The sequence below is a fragment of the Bos taurus genome, chromosome 7 (genome assembly GCF_002263795.3).
Source record: "Bos taurus isolate L1 Dominette 01449 registration number 42190680 breed Hereford chromosome 7, ARS-UCD2.0, whole genome shotgun sequence".
In the NCBI taxonomy this organism is placed as follows: domain Eukaryota; kingdom Metazoa; phylum Chordata; class Mammalia; order Artiodactyla; family Bovidae; genus Bos; species Bos taurus.
In genome coordinates, this window is record NC_037334.1 from 4,841,565 (window position 1) to 4,862,919 (window position 21,355).

The following is a 21,355-nucleotide window of genomic DNA, read 5'->3' on the forward strand; positions in this document are numbered from 1 at the left end:
GTGAAATCTATTTTAAAACACGCTAAAGAAAAAACTTTGTAAAATATGTAATTTCTCGCACAATCATTTTTCTTGGTCACTAATAGTTCTGTTCTTCATGCTCCTTTGTCCTCTCAACTCCCCGGTCTGTGGAGATGGGAATCAGGGGGGACTTTCCTTAAAGGTTTGCAGATCCAGAGATGAGACAGGCCTGGTGTTCCCGGCACACAGACACGATCTCTACCTGACCATACTGTTTTTTACACCATCGAACCCCTGAGAAGAGCTGGAAGTTTTAGCTCTGTGCTCCCTGTTCCCATTCCCATGATTTTATCAATATATTCACCCTGTTTCTGCACACTGCATGCCCAGGCCGATTATTCTGAATGGCCACACATTAAAAATAACAAGATTTGGGATTTCCCTGGAGGTCCAGGGGTTAAAACCCCGTGCTTCCACTGAATGGGGATCGGGTTCAATCTTTGGTTTGGGAACTAAGATTCCACATGCTGCTCGGTGTGGGCAAAAAAAAACAAAAAAAGACATTACAGACCACTTTGCTTGAGGCTTATTGGATACACCCAAGTTCTGTTTGGGCTTCCCTGGTGGCTCAGATAAAGACTCTGCCTGTAATGAGGGAGACCAGGGTTTGATTCCTGGGTTGGGAAGATTCCCTGGAGGAGGGCATGGCAGTCTACTCTAGTGGTTTTCTTTTTTTAGAAAGAAAATCACTTCATTCTAACTGGTTCACAAACAATAACAGCAGAAAATCACGTTTAAGAGGGCATAACTGCTGCTTCTGCCCAAACCCAAACTCAATACCATCCCAATGAACTTCCATATAGTGACAACGCCCTCTTCCACTGCAGTCCTGAAGCACAAAAGCTATTAATAATTAAGGAGAAGTTTAACGGGTGGTCTCACACTTCATATCTTCACTATTAATTTTACTTTATTGCTAAATCAACACGGTCAAGAGAGGTGATTTTTACGTCTTCAATTGGCACTTCTTGATTAAGCTAATCCGTTGGCCAATCTGCACTGTTTGAGCACCTCGATGAAACCCTCGCAAAGTTTAAGGTCACCCTGGCTCTGGGCACACTCTAAAAACTGTTTCACCGCATAGAAGCAGGGGCCATTCTGCTGCAGCTGTGCCGGCTGGGTTCCCTGAGGCTCCTGCTAAGTGATTCAGGCCTTGGGGACTCAGCTCTGCTTCCTCCACTGAAGTTCCCCGTGATGGTGTGACCCAGAGCGCGGCCCAAGGCAGAAGCCACAGCCACACTGGCAGCAGTGTTGCCAGCTGGGCCAGCAGACCTGACTGCTGGGGAACAGCGGGGGAGCCAGCGGCAGGTGGGGGAGCCGCTGCTGGCGGCTGAGCTGTGGGCCCTGGCCTGGGCGCTGCTCTCATCTCAGGCTGGCAGGAGGGGCCACGCAGGAAGTGTGGCCTCGGCTTCCACGAGGCATCTTGACTGCACTGCTAAGCCCACTCTAGTGTTCTTGCCTGGAGAATCATATGGACAGAAGAGTCTGGTGGACTACAGTCCATGGGGTCGCCAAGAGTCAGATATGACTGAGCGACCAGGCACAGCACAAGTTTTGTTTGGCAAGTTGACTGGAGACCAAATCTCCTCTCCTCTCCTGAATTGCCCCTCCTCTGTCTTTGGAATTCTCCAGGCAAGAATACTGGAGTGGGTTGCCATTCCCTTCTCCAGGGGATCCTCCCAACCCAAGGCAGAATCTAAAATCACATCATGAGACTTCCCTGGTGATCTGGTGGCTAAGATTCTGTGCTCCCAATGCGGGGGATCCAGGTTTGATCTGGGGGATCCAGGTTTGATCCCTGGTCAGGGAACTAGATCCCACATACGACAGCTGAGAGTTCCCATGCCACCACGAAGATCTCATGTGCTGCAACTAGGACCCAACTTGGCCAAATAAATAAATATTAAAAAAAAAAACCAAGTCATATCACAGCCTTTCCTGCTTCTTCCCTGCTGTGACTCCTGCCGCACTCAGAATACAACTCTTCACTCCCCACCATGGCCCATGACGCCCGGGGGTCTGGACACTGCCCTCCTCTCCCTTCTGCTCCATCCCCCAGTGCAGTCGCCTATGTACCAGACTCACTCCTGCCTCAGGGCCTTTGCTCTGGCTGTTCCTTCTGCTTAAAATGCTTTTTCCCTCTCTTTGAGGAGTCAGTTGACTTCTCAGCCCTCATGTCTCAGCCTCCCAAGACCTTCTGGAAGTCCAGCCCACTTCACATGCTCTCTTGACCCCACAGGGGTCCCAGCCACAGCCCAGGATGTGCACGCATTCGGTGCTGATGAATGTCAGCTGAACAAGTGAGCAGCTCAAGCATGGGCTGACAACAAATACAGAACTAGCCGAGCCTAGGCAAGTACTCGATGCCCCTGAGGGTGCCTTGCTTTCCTTAACTGTAAATGGGTTTGGACTTGCTGTTGGCTAAGACGCTTCTTTCCTTTTTATCCTTTCTTACATCTAAAAGCCACCTCATCCATATGACCCAGGAATCCCACAACTGGTCATAAACCCTGAGGAAACCGTACTTGAAAAAGACACATGTACACCAGTACTCACTGCTGCACTATTTACAATAGCTAGGACAGAAGCAGCCTGGATGTCCATCAACAGGTGAATGGATAAAGCTGTGGTACATACACACAATGGAAAACTGCTGCTGCTGCTGCTAAGTCACTTCAGTCGTGTCCGACTCTGTGTGACCCCATAGACGGCAGCCCACCAGGCTCCCCATCCCTGGGATTCTCCAGGCAAGAACACTGCAGTGGGTGGCCATTTCCTTCTCCAATGCATGAAAGTGAAAAGTGAAAGTGAAGTTGCTCAGTCGTGTCCAACCCTCAGCGACCTCATGGACTGCAGCCCACCAGGCTCCTCCGTCCATGGGATTTTCCAGGCAAGAGGACTGGAGTGGGGTGCCACTGCCTTCTCCACAATGGAATACTACTCAGCCCTAAAAAGGAACACATCTGAGTCAGTTCTAATGAGGCAGATGAACCTTGAGCCTATTATACAGAGTGAAGTAAGTCAGAAAGAGAAAGACAAATGCCATATATTAATGCGTATATATTCCATAATCTAGAAAGACGATACTGATGAACCTACCTGCAGGGCAGCAATGGAGACGCAGACACAGAGAATAGACTTGCGGACACAGTGGGGGAAGGAGAGGGTGGGACGAATTGAGAGAGGAGCACGGAAACATGCACGTTACTATATGTAAAACAGATGGCCAGCGGGGACTTGCTGCATGATCCAGAGAGCTCAGCCCAGCACTCCGTGACGATCTAGAGGGGTGGGATGGGGTGGGAGGTTGAAGGCAGGTTCAAGAGGGAGGGGACAGATGTATACCTATGGATGGTCCTATGCTGATATATGGCAGAAACCAACACAATACTGTAAAGCAATTATCCTACAATTAAGAATAAATAAAATTTTTTAAAAAAGTAGCCTCAGGACTTCCCTGGTGGTCCAGTGGCTAAGACCCTGCACTCCCAACGCAGTGGGGCCCGAATGTGATCCTTGATCAGGAACTAGATCTAGATCCCATGGGCCACAACTAAGACTTGGCAGAGCTACATAAATAAACATTAATGGAATAAAATAAAAGTAGCCTCACTGTTCACAACAGCTGAAAGGCAGGAACAGCCTGCGTGTTCATCGACGGATGAAAGGATATAAACGAAACACAGTCCACCCACACAGTGGAATTTTACTGAGCCATGAAAAGGAAGGAAACACGGACACTAAAACGTGGGCGAGCTTTGAAAACATCATGCTGTGTGAAAGAAGTCAGATGCAAACGGTCACGTGTTAAGTGATTCCACTTACACGAAATGTCCAGAGCAGGCAAACCCACAGAGACAGAAAGCAGATCGGTGGTGGCAGGGGCTTGGGGCCCAGGGATGGGGAATGACTGCCAATGGAGACAGGACTCCCTCTCTGGATGATAAAAGCATCCCGGAATTAGAGGCGGTGGTTGGACAGCATGGTGAATGTAATAAATGCCCCTGATTTGTATACTTTAAAAGGGTTAATTTTATATTATGTAAGTTCATCTCAATTTTTTTTTAAGAAAGGGGAAAAAAGCAGCTCTTCACTGTGCAGATGGTGGAAGTTGGGAGTTGGGGCAGAGCCTCTAGAGCCAGGGGACCGGGTTTGTTCTCCCCCTACTTCCTGGCTGGGTGAGTCCAGGCAAGGCACTCACACTCCGTGCACTTTAGTTCCCTCACCTGGAAATGGATGAACAGTGGTGCCCATATCATAAGGGAAAAAATAATAAAACAACACATGTGAAAGGCCTAGTGCTGAAAAGGGCTCAAAACATGTTAAATCATATTTTAAAACAATAATGTGTTTCCTTTAAAAAAAAAAATCAGGGACTCCTCTGGTGGTCCAGTGGCTAAGATTCCATGCTTCCAATGCAGGGGGCCCAGGCTCGATCCCTGGTCAGGGAATAAGGATCCCACATGCCATGGGGCATGGCCAGAAAGAAGAAAAAGAAAAAATTACGCTGAATGAAAGAAGCCAGACACAAAAGGACAAAAACTGAATGATTTCACTTATATGAGGTCCCTATTACCATCTGAGCCACCTAGGGCTTCCCAGGTAAAGAATCTGCCTGCAGTGAGGGAGACCTGGGTTCAATCCCTGAATCAGGAAGACCCCCTGGAGTAGGAAATGGAAACCCACCCCAGCATTCTTGCCTGGAGAATTTCATAGATAGTACAGTTCATGGGGTTGCAAAGAGTCAGGCATGACTGAAGCGACCAAGCATGCACAGAGCAGTCAGATTCATAGAGACAGAAAGTATTTAAAATGATGGGTGTCAGAGACTGGGCAGAGGGGAAGATGGGGAATTAGTGTTTCAGGGTTTCAGCTGTGAAGATGAAAAAGTTCGGGAGATGAACGGTGGTGATGGTGTGGTGCTCAGTCGTGTCTGACTCTTGTGACTTCACGGACTGTAGCCTGCCGATGGGGCTCCTCTGCCGATGGGATTTCCCAGGCAAGGATACTGGGGTGGGGTACCATTTCCTCCTCCAGGGGATCTTTTCCCAACCAGGGAAGGTCAAACCTGCATCTCTGGAGCATCCTGCATTGGCAGGCAGGTTCTTTACCAGCAGCGCCGCCTGGAAAGCCCACGGTAAGGATGGCTACACAACAGTGGGGATGTACTTAGTGCACTGATTTGTACACCTGCAAACGGTTCAAAGGGCAACGTTTATGTTCTGTATATTTTATTGCAATTTGAAAAAGAAAAAGCTGGAAGCTACAGTCTGTGTCAATCACCTTACTGAGCAGGGACACTAAAGGCATCTGCTGAAGTGCTGACACCAAGGACTCTCAGGCACTTGTTATCAGGAAGACAAACAGCTTCCGTCAGGCCTCCTTCCCTGACTGTGGGATCTTAGCATGATTCCCTGTGGTCTGAGCTGTTCCCTGTGCACCAGGACTCTCCACGTTGGAGATTTCTAATTTGGCTCTTTACCAACTGTACTTCATTTGTTGAAAGCTGGGAACTATTAGATTCCAATTATAAATCCTCCAGAACTTTCTGGAATTCCTTCCTGCTTTTTCTCTCAAGCTCAATGGAAAAATCTAAAATCTACACAGGATGGGACTTCCCTGGCTGTCCAGTGGTTAAGACTCTGAGCTTCCACTGCAGGGGGTGAGAGGGAACTAAGATCCCACATGCCGCGCAGTATGGCCAAATAAATCAATAAAACAAAATAAAATCTACACAGTAAATGGGCTTCCCTGGTAGCTCAGTTAGTAAAGAATCCACCTGCAATGCAGGGGACCCAGGTTTGATCCTTGGGTCAGGAAGAACCCCTGGAGGAGGACAAGGCAACCCCCTCCAGTATTCTTGCTTGGGAAATCCCACGGACAGAGGAGCGATGAGGTCACAGAGTCAGACACGGCTGAGTGACTAAACCACCACCACAGAGTAAACATCCACTTCCAAGCCCTCCACACACTCACGATTTCAGTCTCCCACAGGAAGCAGCCAGACATGCGAAGGCCCCGGTTTGGAGTCCCCCTCGGTTTCCCTAAATGATGAACTGTGTCCCTTTGTCAGGATCTTGAACGTGTAGGGGAAATGGGGATGTACAAACTTTTCATTTGCAAGGAATGTGAATTTCCCATAAAGCCATGAGTTCAGAGCACAGTGCACCTTCGCCCAAGCCTCAGGCTGGACAGTCCACCACGTTCAGTTCCTTCTCCCAGTGGAGCTAATACTACTTAATATTTTCCTCAAGCGCAATCATTTAATTTTTTCCCTTAAATAAATTTAGCCGTATCCCTAGGTGCCCAGGTGGCACAGTGGTAAAGACTCACCTGCCAATGCAGGAGACACAAGAGTTATGGGTTCGATCCCTGGGTTGGAGAAGATCCCCTGGAGAAGGAAATGGCAGCCCCCTCCAGTATTCTTGCCTGGGAAATTCCAAGGACAGAGGAGCCTGGCGGGCTACAGTCCATGGGTCACAAAGAGTCGGACACGACTGAGTGATGGAGCACGTGCACACACACACACACGCACACACAAATACTAGGTGACAATACCCATGAGTTACAGGGCAACTTTAATATAAGATACATTATATATTAAAGACGTGCTTCGTGCTCAGTTGACCAGTTGTGTATTATTAAAGACATGGCCACCATAATTTCACGATTGACCTATATACAGTGTGCGTATACTTTTCATAAAAGAAATATTTCAAAAATAATTTAAAGCACTGCTCTCTTCCTCCAAAAGTATTTTTAAGTTATTCCTTTAAAAATTAACTCAAGTTAAAAAAAAAAAAGAAAACCAACTCAAGTAGATAAACAACAAAGTCCTATTGTATAGCACAGGGAACTATATTCAATATCTTGTAATAAACTATAATGGAAAATAATTTGAAAAAGAATATATACATGTATATAATATTGTGTGTATATAGAGACATATCATTTTGCTATACACCAGAAACTAACACAACATTGTAAATCAACTATATTTCTACTAAAAATATATAAATAAAAACTAACTGAAGCCTCTCTCGCTCCCTGGCCATCTTGGCGGCTGCTCTTCATTGGAGGCGTCCCGCAATCTAAGGCAGGAAGCTGGTGGCCGCAAAGAAGACGAAAAAGTCACTGGAGTCGATCAGCTCTAGGCTCCAGCTGGTTAGGAAAAGTGGAAAGTATGTGCTGGGGTACAAACAGACTCTGAAAATGATCAGACAAGGCAAAGCGAAACTGGCCATCCTCGCCAACAACTGCCCAGCCTTGAGGAAATCTGAGAGAGAGTATTCGCCATGTTGGCCAACAACACTGGTGTCCATCACCACACTGGCAATAATACTGAACTGGGCACAGCATGTGGAAAATCCTGCAGAGTACGCACGCTGGCTATCGTTGAGCCAGGTGATTCTGATATTACTAGAAGCATGCCAGAACAGACTGGTGACAAGCAAATCATGTACAATTTTTCCTTAATAAAACTGGCCAGAGCTTGTTTAAAAAAAAAAAAGACTAGCGGAAGTAATTTTTTTGAACACAGTGTTCGGACTCTGCCCTCAGGTTAAAGACAAAAAGAACCGTCAGCAAATACTAAATTCTAGTGAGTAGGTTTTCCTTGGGGGAAGTGTGGGTTAGCCATTCTGAAGTTTCTTTCTATTTATTCTGGGATCGATCAAAGAAGTGAACACACCGGGGATCATGGCGGGGGAGGGCCACACTGTCGGAGGAAGGCGTTATATGTCTGTGATGTTGGATCCAATTTGGAGGTATCCGTGCAAATTTCAGGGTTTTGATACAGAAATGGGTGTGAGTTTGGATGCTCTCAAAATACCGCTATTGTTAAAACGGATAACCAACAAGGACCCACTGTATAGCATAGGGAGCTTTACTCCATATTATATAACAATCTAAATAGGGAAAGAATTTGAAAAAAAAAAAACAGATATATGTGTATGTATAACTGAATCACTTTGCAGGTGATTAACAATTAACTCATTGTTCTGCGACCCCATGGACTCTAGCCTGCCAGGCTCCTCTGTCTATGGGATTTCCCCAGCAAGAATACTGGAGTGGGTTGCCATTTCCTTCGCCAGGGGATCTTGCCAACCCAGGGATCGAACCCACGTCTTCTGCATCGCCAGGCAGATTCTCTACCACTGAGCCACCAGGGAAGCCCTAATCAACTGTACTCCAATATAAAATAAAAAGTGTTTGTTTTTTTTTTTAAAGAAGGAGGTGCAGGGGTGGGTGAGTGGGTATGAATGTACACACCTCCACTTTCTGGCTCTGCCCACTAACAGAGCTCAGAAACAATGACATCCGAGTAGCAATGAGCACACCCAGCTCCCCGATTCCAGCTTTATGATTTTTTTTAAAATTTTTAATTGGAGGATTTCATTATTGCTTTACACTGTTGTGTTGGTTTCTGCCAAACATCAATGTGAATCAGGCATAAATATACATATGCTCCCTCCCTCTTTAGCCTCCCTCCCACCCCACCCCCATCTCCTCCCTCTAGGTCATCCAGAGCTCTGGACTGAGCTCCCTATGTTATACAGTAACTTCCCACTAGCTATCTACTTTACACACGGTAGTGGATATACGTCACTGCCAAAAATATGGAATGCTTAACGAATTCGCCTGTTATCCTTGGGTGGAGGCCATGCTAATCTTCTCTGTATTGTTCCAATTTTACTATATGTGCTACAGAAGCGAGTTCTAGCTCTCAGTTTTAAATACTATTATCCACTAAGAACGAAGGCTTTCTTGGAGAAGTGGCTCATTTCAGGGATGGGGCAGGGAGAGTATAAAGGTGGTCCTGGAGTTACTATATGACCCAGTAACTCCCCTTCTAATACAAACGTACACACCAAAGATAAATGAAGACCTTCATCCACACAAAAACTTGTGTGTGAATGTCCATCCAGCATTACTCTTATAACCAAAGGGTGGAAATAAGCCACATGGCCGTCAACAGGTGAACAAATAAATGAAACACGATCTCATCCACACAGTGAAATATTACTCAGCCACGAAAAGGAGTGAGGCACCGATTCATGCTACAGCAGGAATGGATCTCAAAAATGTTGTGCTGAGAGGATGAAAGGGACATAAAAGGCCACGTCTTATATGATTCCATTTTTATGAAATGTCCAGAAAAGGCAAATCCATAGAGACAGAAGGTAAATGAGTGGCGACCCGAGGAAAAGGAGGAATGGGAATGACAGTCAGTGGGTATGAAGCATTTTTGAAGTGATGAAAATGTCCTGGATTAAATTGAGGTGATGGTTGTACAACTCTGTGACTATAATTAATAAATCGCTAAATTATACACTTTAAGAGGGTGAAATCTATGGCACATGATTATATCGCAATAAAATGATATCTCAACTTTAAAAAGCACACAAAGCATCTGACATCCAACACTCAGGCAGAAATCAGTAGATCTAAAATTACTGGGAAATTAAATATGTATTTCCAGGGACTCCACTGGTGGTCCAGTGACTAAAGACGCCACGCTCCTGGAGCAGGCGACACAGGTTCAATCCCTGGCCCAGGAAGATTCCACATGCCACAGAGCAAATAAGCCTGTATGTGACAACTACTGAACCCGTGCTCTGCAACGAGAGAAGCCATCACAGTGAGAAACCTGCATGCAGCAATGAGGACCCAGTGCAGCCAAAAATAGATTATTATTTTTCTAAAAAGTGTATTTTCAAAAAGTGAGCATGGAATCAAAAAAAGAAGAAAGTGCTCAAGAATAATGGGCTTCCCAGGTGGCACTAGTGGTAAAGAACCCACCTGAGAATGTAGGAGATACAAGAGACTTGGGTTCAGTCCCTGGATGGCGAAGATCCCCTGGAGAATGAAATGGCAACCCACTCCAGTATACTTGCCCAGAAAATCCCATGGACACAGGAACCTGGCAGGCTACAGTCCATGGGGTCGCAAAGAGTTGGACACGACTGAAGCGACGTGACACAACACGAGAATGACAGGGACATGGACCACAGACACAGGAGCCAGCCTGAACAGGCTGCCACGGGCCAGATGTGGGACAATCTGAACATCAAAATTAAGACAGTAAGAAAAGAATCTGGAAAAGAGTGTGTGTGTGTGTGTGTGTGTGTGTACAACTGAATCAGTTTGCTGTACACCTGAAACTAACACATTGTCAACCAATTCTACTCCAATATAAAATAAAATCTTTTTAAACAAATTAAGAGAGGGATTTCCCTGGTGGTCCAGTGGTTAAGATGCTGTGCTCCAAATGCAGGAGGCCCAGGTTCCATCCCTGGTCAGGGCACTAGATCCTGTTTGCCACAACTAAAAATCCTGCATACTGCAATGAAGATCCATGTGCCGCAACTAAGACGGAGCGTAGTCAAAGAAAAAGTAATTTAAAAATAAAGACAGTAAGAGATTATCATCTGTGGAGGACAGTCAGTACCCATGAATTCACACAGATACAAATACACTTCCAGTAGAAAGCCATAAAAAGTATCGAAGGAAAGAAGGAATTAGAAAACCATCATTTGGCAACCATCATAGGAAAATAAAAACTAATTGAATGAGACTCACCAGGAGATCCTAATATGATCTCGATGTAACTCTCTATGGGATACTTTTTCTTTACAAAGGGCAAGAAAGTAACTTTGCAGAGAAGAAACCCATCAGAAAGTAACTTTGCAGAGAAGAAACCCATCAGAAAGTAACTTTGCAGAGAAGAAACCCATCCTTTCTCACCTTTAACAAGTCAACAGCGCATCCAGTGCCTCCTGATACCATCCCTGCAGAAGGACACAACATCACTTCTGTGGGATTCTTGCCCCAAGTACACAGCCTCCGGTCTAGTCTTGAGGAAACACCACCCGAGGGACGTTCTTAGCCAACAACATCATCCGTGAGACTCAAAGGAAGACTGAGGAACTTTCCAGATCACAAGGGATTAGAGAAATGGAACGACTGAACCCTATGCACAATCCAGAATTCTCTTTCGCCATGAAGAATTTTAATACGATGCGGGGCAAAATCTGAATCAGAGCTGTACATCATAGAATTGTGTCAGCGTTCAAGGAGTCTGATTTTGATCACTGTGCTGAGGTCGTGTTTTAGGAAACATACAGTGACATATTTAAAGACAGACGGGTCTCGCGCCTGCAGCTGACTCCTAAACAACACAAAGCATGACAGTTCCTCAAAACATGAAACACAGAATTATCTTACGATGCAACCATGCCACTTCAGGGTGCATACCCACAAAAGCTGGAAGCAGGGTCTTGAAGAGATACTCCCTGTTTGTGTTCATGGCTGCATTACTCACGGGTGCTCAAATGTAGAAGCAACCCGCGTGTCTACTGACCCATTAATGGATAAGCAAAATGTGGTATATACCTGCAATGGACTGTTAACCAGCCTTAAAGAGGAAGAAAATTCTGACACATGTTACTGTATGAGTGAACCTTGAAAACCTTATGCTAAATGAAATAAGCCAGACACAAAAGGACAAAACTGGATGGTTCGACTTACATGAAGTCCCTAGTGTGGTCAGAGTCTTAGTGACAGAAAGTACAATGATAGCCGCCAGGGGCCATGGGGAGAGGGGAGAATGGGGAGTTAGGGTTTAATGGCAATGGAGTTTCAGTTTGGAAGATGAGAAAGTTCTGGAAATGAATGACAATGATGGATGCAAAACAATGTGAATGTATTTAATAACAGTTAATGTGGTAAAGTTTTTGTTATATATATTTTACCACAATTAAAAAAATTACTTAGCAGTAAGAAAATATTTTAAACTATATTTATCTACCTACCTACCTATTTATCCACCTGCTGCTGCTAAGTCGCTTTAGTCGCGTCCAACTCTGTGCGACCCCATAGACGGCAGCCCACCAGGCTCCCCCGTCCCTGGAATTCTCCAGGCAAGAACACTGGAGTGGGTTGCCATTTCTTTGTCCAGTGCATGAAAGTGAAAAGTGAAAGTGAAGTGGCTCAGTAGTGTCTGACTCTTTGCGACCCCATGGACTGCAGCCTACCAGGCTCCTCGATCCATGGGATTTTCCAGGCAAGAGTACTGAAGTGGGGTGCCATTGCCTTCTCCCTATCTATTTATCTATGTGCTTAGTCATGTCTAACTCTTGAAGTGGCTCAGTAGTGTCTGACTCTTTTCGACCCCATGGACTGTAGCCTGCCAGGTTCCTCTGTCCATGGAATTTTTCAAGCAAGAATATTGGAGTGGGTTGCCATTTCATTCTCCAAGGGATCTTTCCAACCCAGGGATCTAACCTGAGTCCTACGTAGGCAGACAGATTCTTTACCACTGAGCCACCTGGGAAGCCCCTAATTATCTATAGAGAAATGCAATATAATGTTAACATTTGGGGACTCCGGGTGTGAAAAGCCTTCTTGGCACTATCCTTATAACTTGTCAAAAAATAAATTTTTTTAAATGAATGGAGTTAAAGATGGCTTTCTCTCCCACCACTGCTGAGAGGAGAAATCTCCAGCAAAGACCTTCTCTCGACATAAGGTAAATAATTTCATCTATCTTTATATCCTGTCAACGACAACCTCATTTCTCCTTGCCCTCCTGCCCCCTGCAGCTTGAAATTGCCCTGTCTCCTCTCCGGCTTTTCTTCCCCATGGACCTGGCAGCCCTTTCTGGCAACAGAAGATGAAAGGGCAGTAATTAAAAGAATCCATGACTTCCCTGGCAGTCCCGGGGTTAAGAATCCGCCTGCCAATGCAGGGGACACCGGTTCAATCCCTGGTCCGGGAAGAATCCACGTGTAGCAGAGCAGCTAAGCCCGCGTGCGGCAACTGCTGAAGACTGAGCCCTAGAGCCTGTGCTCAGCAACAAGAGAAGCCACTGCAGTGAGAAGCCTCCGCGCCGCAACCAGAGGGGAGCCCCACGCTCCAGCACCAGAGAAAGCCTGCACGCAGCGACGAAGACCCAGTGCAGCCGAAAATACATAATTTGTTAAAGAATTCTAAAGAAAAAAAATCCATCTCCCAGGTTAAGTGAGGACTTCAAAGGATTACCTTTATTCATTTAGAGTTTCGCTTGGGGACTTGTCCTCAAAGCGAGACTGCAACGGGCCACCCAATGTGCGAGCAAGTCAACTGGTGGAACCATCTCTGTGGGTGGGGGGCTGGGAGACTGAAGATGCTGCTGACTCGGTTAGTAACCCAGCCAGGAAAACTCTAGAGGGCACAGGAACCCCCTCGGTGGCCACCACAGTGTGATGTGCCAGACAGACGTGCAGCAGCCCCACCCTGTGGATCCTCTCTTTGCCTCTCTTCACCTAGCAGACTGGTTCCCGCCTGCTGATCACCCTCATCTGCACACAGTAACTCAAGGGTCACTCCCACCCACTGGGTGATGTCTACCGGGCATTAGTGGGAACAACTGTCCACATGACTGCTGATGATTCAAAAATCACCTGATGCCAGCAGGGTGTCATGGAGTGGGTCACCTTCTTGTTCTAACCTTTTCTCCTCATGTCCTCTGGGTCCTCACCCACCCCCTCCCCAGCTGGGGGTAAAATAAACTAAGAAAACCATCCCTGGGACTTCCCTGGTGGTCCAGTGGTTGAGAATCTGCCTTCCAATGCAAGGGACGTGGGTCTGATCCCCGGTTGGGGAACCAAGACTCCACATGCCTCAGGGCAACTAAGCCCACGTGCTGAGACTAGAGAAGCCTCCGCACCGCAATGAAGACCCAGCACCGACGCTGAAATTTAAAAAGAAAAGAAAATCATCATTGAAGATACACACACGTCACATGGCCAGCATCCCCAGAGAGGCAACCACATGCTCATCAAAGACCCTGAGAGGGGCGTCCTTGCTGCTGTATTCCTGGGGAGCAAACCCTGAAGGCCCCAGTGCCAGTGCCAAGGGGAAGTGGGGGGGTCGGGAGAGAGGACAGCTGTCCCTGCCCCCAGAGACACACCAGTGCAGGCTGAGCAAAAGCAGCCAGTGGGAGAGGATCACGGAGCCTGCTCCAAGGACCACCTCCTTTGCTTGCCGCTTGAGACCAGGCAACACCCATCTGTGGTGACAGAGCTCAGGAAGCAGCTGCCTACAGGGCAGGATGAGGCGATGGGGGGCAGCGGGTGGGTACTGAGCAGGAAAGAATGTTCGGGGTTGATGGGAATCAAACAACTATCTTGCTCAAAGCATTAGTGACATGGACATGGATACTTTTTTATTTATTTGTTTTTTTATTTTTTGCCACACAGCATGGTATATGGGGATCTTCCTGGGCCAGGAATTGAACCCAAGTCCCCTGCAGTGGAAGCACAGTGTCTTAACCACTGGACCACCAGGGAAGTCCTAGGCATAAATACTTTTCACCAAAGTGATGGGGGCATTGAAGACATGGGTACATGATTTTAAACAAATGATTCCCCAAATTTTAAGAAGGGCAAGGGTGGGAGAGGAATAACTACACTTTTCATTTGAAGTTTGGAAAGGTTAGGAGAAGCTAAATTCTTGGCTTCTGAATACTTTCTGCTCCAAAAGGTCTGGACGGTTCTCCTGGAGGGGAGGGTAACAGTGCACCCCGAGTCCGCCAGGCACATATCGTGAAAGGAAAGGGACTTGGGCGCCCCAGACAACGCATTGTCTAACACCCATCTACCTGACAAGACCCTGCTGCTCGGCTGCGTCTGACCGATTCCCTTGACCCCACAACAAAGACCCCCTTTGTTCCCTGGTTAATATCCTTAGCAGGTCTGTCTAGACTCACTGTGGCAGTAATTGTCCCGTGATGTCACTAGGACCTGTGACCCAGTTCCTCCTTGCCCTGCTTGGTCAGGGAAGGCTCCAGACATCCCCAAGCTAAGGGGTCCCAGCCCTTGACACCCACCTGAGCCTCCTAGGGAGAGACACACCCACAGCTAGCATCCCATGCTAACCACCCAAGACCTGCGAGGAGATATGACACTTGAAAAATGCACTCCCCTCCTGCTTGAGGTGCTGAGAGGTAGCGGCGTCTTGGGCAAAAGGAAAGGGGGGTGCCCCTCTATCCCCAGAGCTCCCACCTCCCCCATGGGGCTGGTGGGAAACAGGTCACCCTCTGCTGGGGCACAACTTCACCCAGGGCGTGAGGAAGGAAGGTCAGATGAGAGAGAGAAGAGAGACAGAAACAGACAGAGAGACAGAGAGCGAGACAGACAGAGAAAGAAGTGGGGAGAAGGAGAGAGAAAGGAGGGAGCGAAAGACAGAGGTGGAGGGAGAAGGGGAAAGAGAGAGAGCTTGAGCGACAGAGACAGGGGAAAGACAGAGACCCAGAGAGGCCACGGGAAACTGGAAGAGAGAGAGACAGAAGGGAAGAGAGATATGAAGAGAGAAGGGGAAAGACAGAGGTCCAGAGAGCAAGAAACAGAGAAACAGAGACACCCAGAGAGAAGCCGAGAGAGACAGAGATGTGGAGAGACAGGCTGAGAGGGGCAATCCGGTCCCTGGCAGAGGAGGAGGAGTTCCTTCCCCAGGTGGCAGCTTAAGCTTCAGGAAAAAGCAGTTGGGACAGGAGGTGACTGCTGCTCACCTCCCCTCACCCAACACCCATCTTCAGCTTGAGGTGATGACATCAGTGGTTGCCCACAGCTACCAAATGTCTGGGCCACACCAAAAGCACTCCTAGGCATATTTTCTTGAGGAATGGGTTAGACCCGTCCAGTGGCTACACCCCTCCCATGGGCAAATGTGTTCCATCCAGAGTAACTGGAAAGCACCACCAGCAGCTCCAAGTTACCCCATGGGCGGATCCTGCAGATGCCCTGCTGTACAGCAGGTGTGGGTTGCTGTTCAGTCGCTCAGTCATGTCCGACCCTTTGTGACCCCACGGGCTGTAGCCCACCAGGCTCCTCTGTCCATGGGACTTTCTAGGCAAGAATACTGGAGTGCAAAGGCATGCGCCACAACTGCAACTGCATTGACACCAAGTTCTAGAATAGGCAGAATGCACCTATGGTGGCCATAAAGGCTGCAGAGACGTCTGCACCTGGGTGGGGGGCAGGGGGTGGTGGGAGCAGCTGGGGAAGGACATAAGGGGATTCTGCAATGCCGAAGAGCACAGAAGGGGCTGAGAATGTTCTAGATTTCAATCTGGGCTCAGGCGCCACAGAGGTGCACAGGCGTCAAACATCATGGAGTTAGACAGCTGAGTGCACTCAGGGTACCTGGGGGCGGCTCCAGCTTTTTAAAAGGGAAATGATCAGGTCTGGGAAGGTTGGCATCTTTTTAGCTGGGCAATGGTGGAGAACCCTCTCTTGCTGTCTCATAAAGTAAAGGAAGAAAATTCAAAGACTTCTAGAGGCGAGGTCTGGAGAGAGGGTTGACTGAAATAGAAAGTGGATCTCCCCTCCGGCAGCAGGAGGAGAAGCTGCCATCCTTCACCATCCGAGTCCTGATGCTCTGAGGGATTTCCAAAGATTGTTTAATTGATTTTTCTCCTATTTAGATGCAGATCATAGTGTCTGGGGGCCCGGGAATTCAGACACACGGCTTTGTATCCACTCAGCCCCGTGAAGGCTCCTGTCTGAAACTCGCACAAAGCCAGACACACACGCCTTGAGAAACACGCTGTTTCCTTTTTGTCTGGGGCTCCAGGGAGCGGGTGCGACGAGCAGGGCCTCAGACATGCTCCCATCTGTGGAGTCCCGGGGATCCCGTCCCTCTGTCCTGCTTCCAAAGTGGGGTGAAATTTTTTTTATAAAAGAGAGACAAATGTGGCTGAGATTTTGAGGTCTGGAAGAAGGGTGATAAAAAAACATGGGGGTTTCCCAACTAGGTGTTGATACACTGAGGTTTCAACTTGGAGTATTCTCCAAACTCAGGGCTCTGGAGTGGAAAGCCAGGGCGGGGGGTGCTTTAAATCAAGCAGCTAATGGGCTAGGATTAACACTAGTTTGGCTCCGGTCTCTGCAGATCTGATTTATATAAGGAGAAAACGTTTCTCTCTTTCTCTCTGCCCATTGTTCCCCAGTCTGTCTCTCCAAATGCCCCAGCTGACAAAGAAACCAGAAGGCTTGGGACAACAGGAAGGACTCCCCCCTCCCCGCCCTCAATATGCAGTCTTTGCTTCCTTCAGCTGCCAGGAGGCAACACAGAGGATCACTGCAATCCCCTCTACAAGGTTGCCACAATTCCCAATATCCGTGCTTGGTCCCCTCTAAACCTGGCTGGAGCATGGGAACTCTTTTGAAGAAAGACCATTCTGGTTTCTGAGCTGGATGACCTCAAATAACTCTGTGGGCCTCAGTTTCCTCATCTGTAAAGTGGGCACAAGAATAAACACACCTAAGGGTTGTTGGAAGAACTCAGTGCTCTAGGCAGAAAAAATGTCTGGCGCAGAACAAGCTCTCAACAAACAGTACAGCAGTAACTATCTGAGCAGGAATATCTGTCAGACTGCTAACATCTCTCTCCACGAAGCTTCACAGGAGACACTCTCTTCTTAGGCTGCTCACTTTCCTTGGCACCAAATATTTCCAGGGGAAGCCCAGCCTGATTCCTCCCCTCTGGATTCAGTTACCTGGACCGCAATCCAGCTGGCATTCACAGTGTGTTCCCCAAAAGGGCCGAATCCTGAAAAAAAAAACAAAAACGAAAAGCAGCACATCACCACCCAGTGGCCCCTCCTGGCCTGCCCAGGGCCAGGCAGCTGTGTGTATCCACAAGAATGGAGCACGGAGCTTCAGGAGCAGCCATCCCCGGGGACAATGTCAGGGGCCTGGTCCAAGTTCTGGGGTACACCCAGTGGTCCCTTCAGAGCGCCCTGCCACATAACTGTTCTTAACTGAAGTTGTGAGTCCTATCTTGTTCTCACTCTCACCTACCTGATCTTGTGCCAGCAAGGGGCCAGTGCCCCCTTTTTGCTCCAGAAAAGGCTGACTTTGTTCCTCTCTCAGTTTCTTCCCCTATCCTTGATCCCCAAATATAACTATTCCATCACTGTCTTTGTGCACCTTTCCTGGACCCTGGAATTACAGGGCTGGAGGTGCTCCATGATTCACGGTCTGATAAGGAATGGCCCTTAAGGAATGTACATAGGTATCTCCCAGGTCAGGCTGTCCAGGCACCATCCCATCATCCTCCTCCCCATTCATTTACAAACCAGACTGTACCTGAGGAGGTGCCAGGTGCTCTGCATGCCCTGTGGCCTTCAGCCCCCCTGTGCCTCCCTTTCAGGCAAGGGTGTTTCCTGACTGAAGCACAGAGAGGTGAAATCAGCTGTCCAAGGTCACACAGTGAGAAGACGGAAGAGCACGGATTCAAACCCAGGCCCAGCAGAGTCTGTGGCCTGCCTCTTCTGACCAACCCACACACACTATCTAAAACATAAATCTCTTGAAGAGAGGCTGTCCTTGATCACGAGTCATGGGTCACTCCAGCTGGGCCAAGTGCCCCTGGTGGTATCATGGCCCTGGGAGGAATACTGTGCCCTGGAATAGCAGGGGGCCCCCAAGCAGGGTCAGAATCTCTACCCCTTTCCTCCTCCTGCATGGACCAAATATGGGTCCCAGCTCAGCCACTGACAAACAAGGGCACCTCTGTGACCCTCGGTTTCCCCTTCTACAAAATGAGACGGTAAAGATGTAATAACCTCAGGCCAGAAAAATGTCCCTCCCAGGGCCGCCGCCAGAGTCAGCCCTAAAGTAATAAACAAGCAGACACAGGAGGGCTGCAAGGGAAAGTGACCCTCTGGCAACTCGACACACCTGCCAGGTAAGTGGCTTCTTCCATCTTCCTAGGAGTTCCAGGACCAGCCCGGACCTTCCTGGGCCACACACCACCTGTTTGAATCGTGGCCAGATTTCTCACTCTCACCGCTCATGACGGTCCCCCACCCCCACCCCCCGGCAGAGGCCCGGCGGAAGTTGACGCCCACGAGGCTCCGAGGCGGAGTCTCTCGGAGGGGGAGGCGCAGTTAGTTTCGGGGAGTTGGTGACAGAGGAGTGGGTCGGGGGGAAGGGGGAGCAGGCTTATCCACAGGCAGGAAAGATTTTGATCAAGACAGTCCCTGAAACAACCGGAAGAACTGCCGGCACCCGAGATCTCCCGAACTCCGCCTGCCCCTGCCTCGGGGGAGCAGCCCCTCATAAGGGCAGGGTTCGGGGAGCAGTGTCTGGCAAGACGTTCATTTGTCACCGGGGCACTTCCTGCCCGCAACTCGGCCTTTGTCCCCTGGGACCGGGGGTGGTGACAAACCTGACCTCGGGAGGGCAGACACAACAAACAGGTGTCCGAAGGGTCACTGTCCCCAACGGGGAAAGGAAGGACGCCCAGGGGCCTGCTCTGTGCGGGGCGTTTGCCAGGACCCCCCACGTCCTTGGCTGCCCCGACCCCTGACAGTGGGACCACAGGGGCGCCCCCTTCTCCACGTTCTCCGTTTCTCGCGGACTGCGCTGGGCTGCCGCGGGCGATGACACCTTCCAAACCTGAGGCGACTTCTAGCACCCACCCCACCCGGGCCGCCGCGTCCCTCCCCGCGACGCGCCTCGCCGCCTCCCGAGCCGCCCCACCCAGCCCTGCCCCGGGCCGCCGCCGCCGCGGCCGCCGTCCGCGCGATGCCCTCGTACCCGTCACCACCACCGCCTTCCTGGGCTGCTCCATGGCGGGTTCAGGCTGTGCCTCTGACCGGTTCCCGGTCGGCGCTGGCGAGTCAGCTGCCGCCGCTCGGACCCGCGCCGCCCCTAACCCTAACCCCGAGCTCGGCCCCGCCCCCGCCCCCGCCCCCGCCCCCGCCCCCCCGCCAGGCCCCGCCCCCGTCCGGGCCGCCGGTCGTGCGCGTGCCCGGGCCCGAGACGCAGCGTGCGCGCCGAGTCCGTAACTCTCCGCTGAGAAGTGCGTGGCTGCTCCAGGTCCCCAACCTGTTTCCCCACCTGCAGAATTCGGACGGTTCGTCTCGCAGGCTGTGGCCTCTCGAACTCACTGAGTCATGCCTTGGGGACGAGCTGGTCATTTAGTACACAAATGTTCACTGATCGCTTTCTGTGAATTATATCGGAACCCCCCTCCCATCTCCCTGTGAGTAAGGCTCTTTTTCTCCGTCCCTTTGACAGAGAAAAACTGAGGCATAGTTCGGAAAGCCACTCACCTAAAGCCTCCTGGGGCCACAGATGCGGCATTCAGGCCAGGAGTTCGAGGAGGGGAACGAAATAAAGTGAAAACATGGCACAACTGGGTGGTGCTTAAAGCAGGCTCCTACGTTGAGAAACGGAGAAGGCAATGGCACCCCCACTCCAGTACTCTTGCCTAGAAAATCCCATGGACCGAGGAGCCTGGTAGGCTGCAGTCCATGGGGTCGCTAAGAGTCGGACACGACTGAGCGACTTCACTTTCACTTTTCACTTTCACACATTGGAGAAGGAAATGGCAACCCCACTCCAGTGTTCTTGCCTGGAGAATCCCAGGGACAGGGGAGCCTGGTGGGCTGCCGTCTGTGGGGTCGCACAGAGTCGGACACGACTGAAGGGACTTAGCAGCAGCAGCAGCACGTTGAGACGGAGGCTGATGTGGCCCCAGAGACCAGGCCTTCCCCTGCTTGTTTCTCCAATACACAGCTGCTCTAACCCCAGCAGTCCTCCAAGCGCCCAACCTCAGGGCCTTTGCAACTTGATGCTCCCTCTGCCTGGAACGTGTTCTGAAGATTCCTGCGAAACCAAATGCTCTCCTTCAGAACTCAGCTGGAACATAAACTCCCCCTAGGTGTCCGCCTCACCTCGGCTGAAATCCCTACCCCACTTCACGACCACCCTGCTAGGTCCATCTCATTTCCTTGTTCCACTCTCTACAGAGCAGCAATCACATTCAGAAATCATCCCTTTAGAGGCACTGCTGTTCTGGTTTATTTCCCACTTCCTGCCCTAAATTCCAGAGCAGGGGCATTAGAGCCTTGTGCCTGGCACACAGTAGGTCCCCAGTCCACGTTCATCAGAGGTCAGAATTCCTCCCAAGATAGCCAGAAAAATAACGCTGAGTTTCTGGCCACATCCTTAGAAACAGGGCTGGACCTTGGAGTTGGGTCACTGACCTCTCATTCCAAGCAGCCTTGGCCTGGATTAACCAGGGTGCTGACCAAGGACCGTCTGTCTCTGAAACCAGGCCTCAGAATACCCAATGCAGCATTCTCTGAACTGCCCGAAGCCTTGTTTGTAAACTCAAGCCCGAGATCACATACTTAGTGGCTATTTTGGTCTCTGGCAGCTTCAGGTAGAATTCAGAAAATCTTGAGATCTTGCCTGGGCTGGCTTGGGAGTGAGACCTCAGCCAATGGGAAGAAGAGAACAGAACTAAAATCTTAACCAAGAATCAGATTTTATCATTC

General features: G+C 49.4%; 1 protein-coding gene, 1 non-coding gene and 2 pseudogenes across 5 annotated transcripts in view; 1 reads left to right on the plus strand and 3 right to left on the minus strand.

Annotated features, from left to right (window-relative positions):
- Positions 1-19,723, minus strand: part of PGPEP1 (pyroglutamyl-peptidase I) — a 39,513-nt gene extending 19,790 nt beyond the window's left edge. Inside the window, exons 1-3 of one of the 4 annotated variants that reach the window (XM_005208519.5) lie at positions 19,608-19,723; positions 18,747-18,821; positions 17,561-17,613 (exon numbers count right to left, since the gene is read on the minus strand). In XM_005208519.5, the coding sequence (XP_005208576.1) occupies positions 17,561-17,613; positions 18,747-18,821; positions 19,608-19,641 (162 nt within the window). In that variant the 5' untranslated portion in view covers positions 19,642-19,723. The remainder of the gene's footprint in view (positions 1-17,560; positions 17,614-18,746; positions 18,822-19,607) is intronic. The other 3 variants (XM_010806585.4, NM_001109983.3, XM_024994600.2) reach the window with 3 other exon arrangements.
- On the minus strand, positions 912-19,723 carry LOC101902272 (coiled-coil-helix-coiled-coil-helix domain-containing protein 2-like; annotated as a pseudogene).
- On the plus strand, positions 7,117-7,586 carry LOC107132594 (large ribosomal subunit protein eL30-like; annotated as a pseudogene).
- Positions 8,634-8,736, minus strand: LOC112447579 (U6 spliceosomal RNA). Its single transcript, XR_003035779.1, has one exon. It is a non-coding gene; the product is annotated as a U6 spliceosomal RNA (small nuclear RNA).
- Positions 19,724-21,355: the final 1,632 nt, after the last annotated feature.